Raw genomic sequence first — 11,288 nt, 5'->3', positions numbered from 1 at the left:
CCTGCTTAAGTCCCAGACCGTCACCCAGCGTTCGGCCAACCGCCACAGAAGACCCAGTCCGCAGTATCTCCCGGGCCAGTCTGTTTGGTTGTCCTCCAGAAACATACCCCTACACTCTGAGTCCAGGAAGCTGGCGCCTCGTTTTATTGGACCTTATACCATCCAAAGGATCATTAACCCCACTGCTGTCCGGCTCACGTTGCCCAAACATATGCGGATTCATCCTACTTTCCACGTCTCGCAGTTGAAACCGGTCAAACAGTCCAATCTGTGCCCTCCATCCAAACCCCCTCCACCCGCCCGACTTATTGATGGGCACCCGGCCTACACAGTCCGCCGCCTCCTGGATTCCAGACGCCGCGGCCGGGGCCTCCAATATCTGGTGGACTGGGAAGGCTATGGTCCAGAGGAACGCTCCTGGATTCCCCGCTCTGCCATTTTGGACCCGCACCTTATTCGGGAATTTCACCGGGACAACCCCGACAAGCCTGGTAGGTCGCCTAGAGGCGCCGTTAAAGGGGAGGGTACTGTTAAGAGCTCCTCCTGAGCTGCTGTTCTCTGTGGCCGCTCCTCTGGTGGTTTTGGTGACATCTAGCGGTGGCTGAAGGTACTTCTCCTCCCATTCCAGCCAATAGATCTCTCCCCTGCCTAATTTGACTCACCTGGCCCTAATTACCTTCTCATCAGCCTCCTGGTTATAAGCCCATGCCTTCCTCTCAGTCAGGACCAGATTGTCAGTTGTTGTTTGCTATGCACACTGTCTGGTTTCCCTTGCGCCTGCTATCTGTTCCTGTGTTCCTGACTTCTCTGCCTGGTTCCTGGATCCCTCGCCGGCTCTCTGTTCCTGTGTTCCTGCCTTCTCTGCCTGGTACCTGGATCCCTCGCCGGCTCTCTGTTCCTGTGTTCCTGCCTTCTCTGCCTGGTACCTGGATCCCTCGCCGGCTCTCTGTTCCTGTGTTCCTGACTTCTCTGCCTAGGTACCTGGATCCCTCGCCGACTCTCAGTTCCTGTGTTCCTGCCTTCTCTGCCTGGTTCCTGGATCCCTCACCGGCTCTCTGTTCCTGTGTTCCTGCCTTCCCTGCCTGGTCCCTGGATCTCTCATCCACCTGCCACCTGCGGTTCCTGTCAGCCTCCTACCCCCAAGCGTAGCCACTCGTACCCTCGCCTTCACCCTCGTTCCCTGGTTCTCTTTCTGGACTATTATTCTTAATAAATCACTTAAACCCTGCTCCTGTCTCTGTGGTTGTGTTCGCATCGTGGTTCCAATTCCAAACCCCGCTTAACACCCTGAGAGCACTCTTCTCTCATCTCTGTGCAGGCGCCATCAATCAGCCAGCAGAGGTCGTAATTGCACCAGTCATGAGAGAGAGACCCCATCTGGCTTAGTCCCGCCCATATCTGAACAACAGGTCAATCGTTGTTCATGTGACCACTCAGCCTTAGCCAGCAAGCAGAGCTGAGATTTGATTCGATGTATTCGAGATCCCAGCTCTGGTTCCAGCGTGTGTTTTTACCGCTGCGCCACCTGAGCGGCCCTTGGCTATGTGCTTTTGACTGTATAGTGTGTATAATTCTACATAATCATATCATTGTAGTTTTAAAAGGGTCTTTCTTGTTCTATTCTATCGTTCTAACAGGACAATAAGCTGACACAGGACGTCTTCTCTTCAAAGACGTCTTCTCTCAAAAAGATCAGCAAAGCCGTTTCCCTAGCAGCCTCGGAGCAACACACTTTCCTTGGTTTTGGCTGAACAGAGCTTTAAATACAGGCACTGCTGTTTATCCTTTCCAGTCACCGGAAGAGTTGCGCCAAAGTCAGTTTGAAGAGACAAAGAGCAGAAGGAGATCTAGCTCAACCCTCTTAGACCATCCATCAAGGAAACGCTATACTGTTACACCAAAGCCTGTGGCAGCAATGTCATCCCCATCCCTTCCAATCACCACACTGCCCCCCAGCCCACTTGCCATGGAGTACCTAAACGACTTCGACTTGCTCAAGTTTGAAGCAAAAGCAGACTCTCCTCCCCCTCCTCAGACATGTTCGAATCTGGAATCAGACCTTCAGATGCAGGATGTCTCAGGTTCCCCCTATGTGGTTCGCCTTCCACCGGATTCCAGTCTCAGCTCCAGCCCCTACACCTCCATGCCTCCCTCGCCAACTCTGAGCGATGCTCATCCGCCACCATCTGCATCTTCTTCCTCCTCCTCATCGATGTCCTTCCCTCTTTCAATCTCTGCCAGCTACATCTCTGGATTAAACAGCACCTCTCAGGGGAATCTTGACTGCAGCCCTGCACCTGGTGTAACAACCCAGTGTCCAAACCCTGCATCTTTGGAAGACCTGATCTGGCTGGCTGCACTCCAGCAGCAGTTTGGAGGCGATGCTGGGGGTGCTGCTTCTCTTCTAGAGGCCCTAGGCAGTGCACCAGAAAAAAATGACAGGGACAGGGGAGTCGTTGGGGGATTTATAGGGTGTGAGAATGCAGTAGAAGCTTTGCTTAACTCTGCTGCCGCTGCTGTAAGTTCACAGGTACAGTGTGTCTATTTGTGTCTTGGTAAATGTCTGTTAGTTGGGTATAGGTACGTGTGTGTGGCAGAACTGGTTGGACGTGTGGGTGGATGTTGGACTCTTTATGTAGGTTGGATTCAGCTTGTTTTTGAGTGGTTCTAAAAGAAAGTGTGGTATTATTAGGTAATCATTTGCATACGTGTTAGACTTTTGTTGGGTTAGCACATCAGAATTTCTCATATTTATGACTTCATTATCCACCCATCCATTCATCCATCCCTTTCTTTCTATTCTTTCTGTTTCTCAGTTTCCTGTTCTCTCCCAGAGCTCCGGCGGCAACAATCTTGGAGACTCAAGTAGTGAAAGTGGAGGTGATGTAAAGACCTCAGAGCTGTGTCATCGTCCTCTTCTGTTTGTCGCCTCCGGACATCCATCTCTCCACAATGGTAACCAACCTCCAGGGCCATATCCACAGTCCCCTAGTCCTTCATCTCGCCTTTATCACCTGCAAAATCACCATCACTACCATTCTCATCATCTCATTGATGACCATCACAGTCACCATCATCACCAGCTTCAAGCTAGCCAGGTACAGAGAAATGCTTGACATTTTGAATTTTATTATGATGAATCATTTAGTTGCATCTTAAAAAAAAGGAGTTGCTTGTTATTTACTGGTGCCATGATCCAGCATATACAGTGTATCACAAAAGTGAGTACACCCCTCACATTTCTGCAGATATTTAAGTATATCTTTTCATGGGACAACACTGACAAAATGACACTTTGACACAATGAAAAGTAGTCTGTGTGCAGCTTATATAACAGTGTAAATTTATTCTTACCTCAAAATAACTCAATATACAGCCATTAATGTCTAAACAGCCGGCAACAAAAGTGAGTACACCCCTAAGAGACTACACCCCTAAATGTCCAAATTGAGCACTGCTTGTCATTTTCCCTCCAAAATGTCATGTGATTTGTTAGTGTTACTAGGTCTCAGGTGTGCATAGGGAGCAGGTGTGTTCAATTTAGTAGTACAGCTCTCAAACTCTCTCATACTGGTCACTGAAAGTTCCAACATGGCACCTCATGGCAAAAAACTCTCTGAGGATCTTAAAAGACGAATTGTTGTGCTACATGAAGATGGCCAAGGCTACAAGAAGATTGCCAACACCCTGAAACTGAGCTGCAGCACAGTGGCCAAGATCATCCAGCGTTTTAAAAGAGCAGGGTCCACTCAAAACAGACCTCGCGTTGGTTGTCCAAAGAAGCTGAGTGCACGTGCTCAGCGTCACATCCAACTGCTGTCTTTGAAAGATAGGCGCAAGAGTGCTGTCAGCATTGCTGCAGAGATTGAAAAGGTGGGGGGTCAGCCTGTCAGTGCTCAGACCATACGCCGCACACTACATCAAATTGGTCTGCATGGCTATCACCCCAGAAGGAAGCCTCTTCTGAAGTCTCTACACAAAAAAGCCCGCAAACAGTTTGCTGAAGACATGTCAACAAAGGACATGGATTACTGGAACCATGTCCTATGGTCTGATGAGACCAAGATTAATTTATTTGGTTCAGATGGTCTCAAGCATGTGTGGCGGCAATCAGGTGAGGAGTACAAAGATAAGTGTGTCATGCCTACAGTCAAGCATGGTGGTGGGAATGCCATGGTCTGGGGCTGCATGAGTGCAGCAGGTGTTGGGGAGTTACATTTCATTGAGGGACACATGAACTCCGATATGTACTGTGAAATACTGAAGCAGAGCATGATCCCCTCCCTCCGGAAACTGGGTCGCAGGGCAGTGTTCCAGCATGATAATGACCCCAAACACACCTCTAAGACGACCACTGCTTTATTGAAGAGGCTGAGGGTAAAGGTGATGGACTGGCCAAGCATGTCTCCAGACCTAAACCCAATAGAACATCTTTGGGGCATCCTCAAGCGGAAGGTGGAGGAGCGCAAAGTCTCGAATATCCGCCAGCTCCGTGATGTCGTCATGGAGGAGTGGAAAAGCATTCCAGTGGCAACCTGTGAAGCTCTGGTAAACTCCATGCCCAGGAGAGTTAAGGCAGTTCTGGGAAATAATGGTGGCCACACAAAATATTGACACTTCAGGAACTTTCACTAAGGGGTGTACTCACTTTTGTTGCCGGTGGTTTAGACATTAATGGCTGTATATTGAGTTATTTTGAGGGAAGAATAAATTTACACTGTTATATAAGCTGCACACAGACTACTTTTCATTGTGTCAAAGTGTCATTTTGTCAGTGTTGTCCCATGAAAAGATATACTTAAATATCTGCAGAAATGTGAGGGGTGTACTCACTTTTGTGATACACTGTATGTGCTACTTGAAGGAACACCTAAAAATGTCAATCCATCTTTAAATTTGACATTGCCAAATTACTATCTGTGGTTAAAAAGATCTCTTGGCTATCCTCAGACTTACCAGTTATAGATGTCTGTTTGCCTGTGAAAGAGTCAGTGCTCCCCTTTGAGTGTATTTAGCTCTCTATGGTTTTGTTAATGTTGTTGGTAATGTTATTATTAAGGCAGTGGCTATTTTACGTGCATTAAAGTAAGCATGTTTAAGCTCTTATTCACCTAGATTAGGAATTGCCATGCAGTATGAGAGACTCAGAAAGCAGATTTAAAATGGTGATCATTATTAAAAAAAAATGGTAGTACTTTTATGGAGAGTAACACCATACCCAGATGACTTTATTAATGAAAAACAGTACACATTAGATTAATGGCAGCCCATATGATGCTCGAGTGAGCTGTCATTTTAGTGATATTTTTAAGATCTGAAGGGTTTCTTAGGATAAGGGAATCTGTGTGTTGTATGTCCATGTACATGTGGGTTTGACATTTCTGTGGTGCCAGTTGAGACGTCGTTTAAGGATCTGTTGGTTTGAATCTAGAACAGGTGTATAAGATTAGTGTAATATCTGCTATTATTGTTGTGTAATCCAGATCACTGTCACTTGTACTCAGTCAAACAGATTATAGATTATAAACATACACATGCTTGCGACAATACTCACGATGTATACGTTCATCAGTCACAACAGACATGCTCATGCCAAGTTATTATATTATATTTACCTCTGTACCTACTTATTTAACATTAATATACATTTCTTTGGTAATTCTAGCAAGTGCAAAGTCTTTTAGAAATGCTGTGGCCATTTTTTATTGTTTTATACCATAAAATATAGTATGCTCATATTCTTTAACACAGTTTGAGTCTTTTTATGCTACAACAAAAAAGCAACCTAGAAAAACGCCTGGAGAAAAGACTTCATTATATGTCCAATAGTATCTGGGCACCTGACTATGACCATGTTGGCATTAACATAGAGTTGATACCCTATTTGCAGCTTTAATAGAGTTAAATATTTTGTGAAGGGTATCCCCAAAATTTTAGATCATGTCTTTGAATATGTGCCCATTCAGCCAAATAACAAGACACAAATTCTCGACTTGCAATTAATGTTCTAATTAAAATTGAGGTGTACAGTAGGGTTAAGCTCAAGGCTTTATGCAGGTCGCATGAAGTTCTTCCACATTAAACAATGCTTGCCACAGGAATGGGCCGCCATTACCCTGTTGTCACTAAATCACTAGAAGGCATTTTTTAGTTGATTTTTTAGTTTTTTAGTTAGTTTTTTTGGGGTAATATGCAGTCGATGTTGATAAAACACAATAACCCCAACTGGGGTTAGGAGATGTCTACATAATTTTGGTTTGAATGGTGTAATTAGGAGTCCAAGCACTGAATAAGGAGTCATATTAACTGATTGTTAATATTATTAGGTAAATGCAGTGGGGGTCAAAATCTTATAGATGCACTGATCAATACACAGTAGAATTGCTCAAACATTTGATCAATGCAAGTTTATATATTACTAAAAAACACCAAATAACTAAGACAGGTTCATGTTGGCTTGTTTACATTTCTCCTGCCAGTCATGTTGTAGACTCTATCCCAAGATCACTTAACTTTACCTCTGCCTTTATCATCTTCATTTATGTTTCTTAATATTCCTAATTGATCTATTTTGGCCTTGTAATATTACAACATATAAATACTGTAATTTATCAGAATGTCCATTTTTGTTTTTAACATAAATACATTTTACATTACTAAAATTTAGCCATTCTTAACTTTCAAATGGTACTTTGTGTACCAATATTGTATATGTTAATGATACAGTGGGGGGAGGAGGTGGGGGGGGGGCGGGGTTTAGATTGTCGAGGTTTAAGAGTCACAGTTTGCTATTGATATTATGTAAGCAAACAAGTTACTGATGAAGATCTAGGATAAGGTTCTCTATTTCCATGACTGTTTCATATCTTTTTATATTTTGCTTATACTTTATATAAAAAGGTAAAAATTTTACAGTAATATTCATATAAAATAGACCAGGCATATAGTAGCAGTAGTAAATCAGACATTTAGGTGTAAATCTTCAGAATATTAAAACAACATGGTGTGAAGATTTTAATGAAATGATGTTGGCTTTTAACCAAAGTGCATGAAGAGCCGCTAGCCAGCACATTTCAGCCCAACCATTTTGAAATCCCTGTCAGCTAGTGGTCCTCTGCCAGCCAGACAGCTAAATCTCATAGTAAAATCTGCCAAGTTAAATGATGTGATAAGCACTTGACCTCTAATTAAACCATCAAACTCTTGAACAAATGTAATACAGTCCCAGCAGGCAGCTGGTCATTTGTAAGGTCATAAGTACTTATTCTTTTTTTAAATTATGTATTTAAATTTTGTTTTAATGAACACATGTGGCTGGATACACGGTGGGAGGGCAGGTATTTACCCACTTTTGTTTTCATATTATTTTACTTACCTATACCCACTTTAAATTTACATACATGATTTTGTACTTGAAATTTGATTAAAAAAAGATGGATTTATAGGCATAAATATAGTATCTTTGAACCTGTATTTAAAGTGCATGGTGCATGGTAAAGCACAGGATTTACTATGGTTGGAAAGGTGCTTTTGAAAGCTTTGACTCTCTTTTTGTCTCTCTTTCTCCCCTCAGTCTGGACTGGATGATCGTTTTTCCGATGAGCAGCTTGTCAGTCTATCTGTGCGGGAGCTGAACCGGCACCTGCGTGGTGTAAGTAAAGATGAGGTGGTACGTCTGAAGCAAAAGCGCCGTACGCTGAAAAACCGAGGATATGCCCAGTCCTGCCGGTACAAACGACTGCAGCATCGACATGCACTGGAGTCTGAGAAGCACATCCTCACCCAACAGGTGAACAATAGAAATGCCCAGGAATACACACACGCACACACACACACACACACACACACACACACACACACACACACACACACATACACACACCTAAATAAACAACATTTACTATGGATCACTTACAGACTCATAATCCAAATATATGTTAATATTTAAAAATGGTTGTATATAGTTTTAAAATAGATGGGAAGTGGTAGCCTAGAGGGTAGAGCTTTGAGCTATCAATCAAGAGATTGCCCGTTCAAATCCAGGCTTTGCAGCCACTGTTGGGCCTTTGAGCTAGGCCCTCAACTCTGTCTGCTCCATGGGTGCCGTACAATGGCTGACCCTGCGTTCTGACCCCAGTTTCCAAACAAGCTGGGATATGTGAAAAAAGAATTTCATTGTACTGTACTTATATATGACATTTGACAAATTAAGGCATTGTTCTATTTAAAATATTTTTCTATATTATTATCCACCCCACTAAATAAATATAAAGAAAACAGTGACTCACTGTGTGACCCAGTGCTTGCTAAAGAATTCTATAAAGTCAGATTAAATTGTTTAATAATTTTAGTTTTTGCTGTTTGAATTAGATTTTGGAAATGGAGATTTCAAACAATTATACATTCATTAAATTGCATTGTTATGTACAGTTAAACAAGAACCTGACGATGTTTGCAAGTCCAAAAATGACCCATATTCATCCATTCAAGAATATTTTCATATGCACATTTGTCAGTTATTCATGTATTTGCTGTCTTAGCTAATAAAAGCTATCTATACTAGAATATGTAAACAGCTAGCAAGCAAATAGTATTGGACATATTCAAGATTCAAGAGCCTAATATTTGGTTGTCTTTCAAAAGATCAGTAAATATGTTTTTGACTACAAACACTTACAAATGTCAGTAGTTTCTGTCAAATTCCATAGTAAATACATAAGGGTCATTTTTGACCCATGTTGTGCATTAGGAGGGTAGTGATACAAAAATGATTTTTATTAAAAAAGCAAAAAATATAAAACTGAAATAAGGATTTGTGATGATCAAAAACAAGTTAATTGAAAAATTCATGGAAGCTTGAATGACGAAATTAATTTATTGCAAAGATATAGAAAATAAAAACTCAGTTGGGTCACTTTTGACCCAGGTTGTGCATCAAAAGACAAATTGCCAAGACGAACAGGTCAACACTGCACCACTATGCTGCAAAAAGTATATATTTTTTTACCACAGATACAAAATACAAAAGTTATAACTAATTATTCCTATTAATCTGTGATGTTTATACATTTCCTCATGTACATTTTCATCGTTTTTGGTCTAAAATGACTTTAAGATTACATAATGACATTGTGAAAGACAATTCTTTAAATGTCTTTCACAAAAAGTATGAACAGAAATACAAGAAAAGCACAAGGCAAACATTTTACACAATAAAAAACAACATATTAAATAATGAATAAATAGGCACAGATGATGAGACTTCAGTGTTTAATTAAAACAGAGAGCAGGCATTTAATATAGAACATTTATAGCCTGTTTAATAACCAGTTGATACTAAAATGTGTGTTCACGCATGAATACAGAAAAAGTAACGAGACTCTAATGGTCTACAGCTGCCAGCTGAACGTAGTCGTGATTGGCAAGAGATTAGGCATTACATAACTCTTTTTATCGCTTCTACCCATCTATATCTCTCTTACACACACTTGCTTTATTTTTCATTTTTATTTTAATCACTATCATCCTGCCTCTGACTGTCTTCCTCTGTTAGTTTAAATTTTCCTTCCCCTATACTCAGATGCCTGGACAACTTTTGTTTTGGGGGTAATTGCCAAGCCCTACATGCATAGATCTTGTATGGATTTACTTAAAAAGCAAGGTCCATAAAGACATGATTTGACAAGTTTGATGTGGATGAACATCAGTGGTCTGTGGAACAGTGTAACATCCATTGTGAGTCAGGAACTTTCATCCAACATAGATATTTGACCACATATACTCGACATATAAGCCACTTTATTTGGAACACCTGGACATTTGTGCAATTATTCAATTAGACAATATATATATATATATATATATATATATATAAAACTATAAGAAATTGCAATAGTACATGTCATCATTTCAATGAAAGAGGATCCTGTTCTTTCTTATATTAGCAGTGCTGTGTGTGTTGGTCATGCCAGATCTACAATATCAGAAATATTTGACCATTCTTTTCTATGGATGTCATTCAGATTCTTGTCCAGTCTCTACTCAATCTCCCTCCTGGCAGGTCTTCAGAAATCCATTATCTGACTCAACTATCTGATTCAAAATGCAGCTTCATGCCTGATTTTCAATCAACCCAAACACTGACACATCACCCCACTGATGCACTCTATTTACTGGCTTTCTGTAGCTGTCTGCATTTAATTTAAAATAATGATAATTGCCTACAAAGCCAAAAACTGACCAACCATGACATTCAACTTTCATGAACTTTCGAAACCACATTTTGTGCCACATTCTTCTGTCCTATCAACTAGGTGGTGAATGAACTTCCCCTGTCTGTTCAACTTAAGTCTCTTGATGTCTTCAAAAGATGATTAAAGACCCTCCTTTCCACTAAGCACTGAAATGTAAACTTACCTGCACTTAACAATCTATCTGTATTTTTAAAAAGGCAGGGATTTGGTCTAGTCGGGTTCTGGACGGGTTGATGGCTAATTTCGCTGTAATTGTACTTGTTGCAATTTATAGTGACAATAAAGACTACTACTACTACTACTACTAGTCAGGGATCTCTGCCAATAGCTGGTGAAATTAAAACCAGCATTTAATACAGAAGTGGGTGAAATAAGACATGTCTAAAATCTTTTAGAAATGGCCATTCTTCTCATTCTTAACAGGTGTGTCTGGTCCATTAGAGCTAACATTATTTTCCCTGGCATTTGTTTTCTTTAACTATGACATAATGTTAGATTTTAGATTTTTTATGTCTTAAAACTCTCGGCTATAGTGAAGAAAGGTGTCTGCATTGCCAACACAAGATTTTTAATTAAAGATTAAAGATAAAAATATAACAAATTTGCTTGCAGCTTTCTGAGATCATCTGGTGAACCTCTTTAGGTTGCTTTAAGTATTGCTAGTCATACTGATACTATAGTTTGAGATCCATTGGCCTAATTTATTAATATTAACTTCAGGATATGTAACAAACTAGAAAATAAAACTTAAAATAACAGAATATGATTGTTGCCTATAGTGAAATAGAACTTTGTGTTAAAAACATACTTTTGTAGTACTTTTCTAGAATTTTCCAATATTTTTCTCAATGTCCCCTTTCTCACTTTTTTCTCTCTTTCCTTTCATAGCTGGAGCAGCTGCAGTGTGAGCTGACCCGTGTGTTGCGAGAACGAGACGCCTACAAAGCTCGTTACGAGAAGCTTGTTAGCTCCAGCGAGGCTCCGACCACTCAAACGAACGACCAATCCTCCCCTCCCTCGGACTACTTTCTGTAA

General features: G+C 40.9%; 1 protein-coding gene across 1 annotated transcript; it reads left to right on the top strand.

The window, feature by feature from the left end:
• Positions 1–1,915: 1,915 nt before the first annotated feature.
• Positions 1,916–11,288, top strand: nrl (neural retina leucine zipper). Its single transcript, XM_063002461.1, has 4 exons — positions 1,916–2,530; positions 2,817–3,098; positions 7,574–7,789; positions 11,142–11,288. Exons 1-4 carry the CDS (start codon positions 1,916–1,918, stop codon positions 11,286–11,288), a joined length of 1,260 nt encoding a protein of 419 aa, XP_062858531.1.

Source organism: Trichomycterus rosablanca, chromosome 9, assembly GCF_030014385.1.
Source record: "Trichomycterus rosablanca isolate fTriRos1 chromosome 9, fTriRos1.hap1, whole genome shotgun sequence".
Lineage (NCBI taxonomy): Eukaryota > Metazoa > Chordata > Actinopteri > Siluriformes > Trichomycteridae > Trichomycterus > Trichomycterus rosablanca.
Note: the sequence above shows the minus strand (reverse complement) of the source record. Positions and strands in the feature narration are given on the sequence as shown.

Coding starts and splice junctions, on each gene's coding strand:
- nrl (XM_063002461.1), top strand. CDS start 1,916: ATGTCATCCCCATCCCTTCCAATCACCACACTGCCCCCCAGCCCACTT. Junction 2,531..2,816: donor CCGCTGCTGTAAGTTCACAG/GTACAGTGTGTC, acceptor TCTGTTTCTCAG/TTTCCTGTTCTCTCCCAGAG. Junction 7,790..11,141: donor AGCACATCCTCACCCAACAG/GTGAACAATAGA, acceptor TTCCTTTCATAG/CTGGAGCAGCTGCAGTGTGA.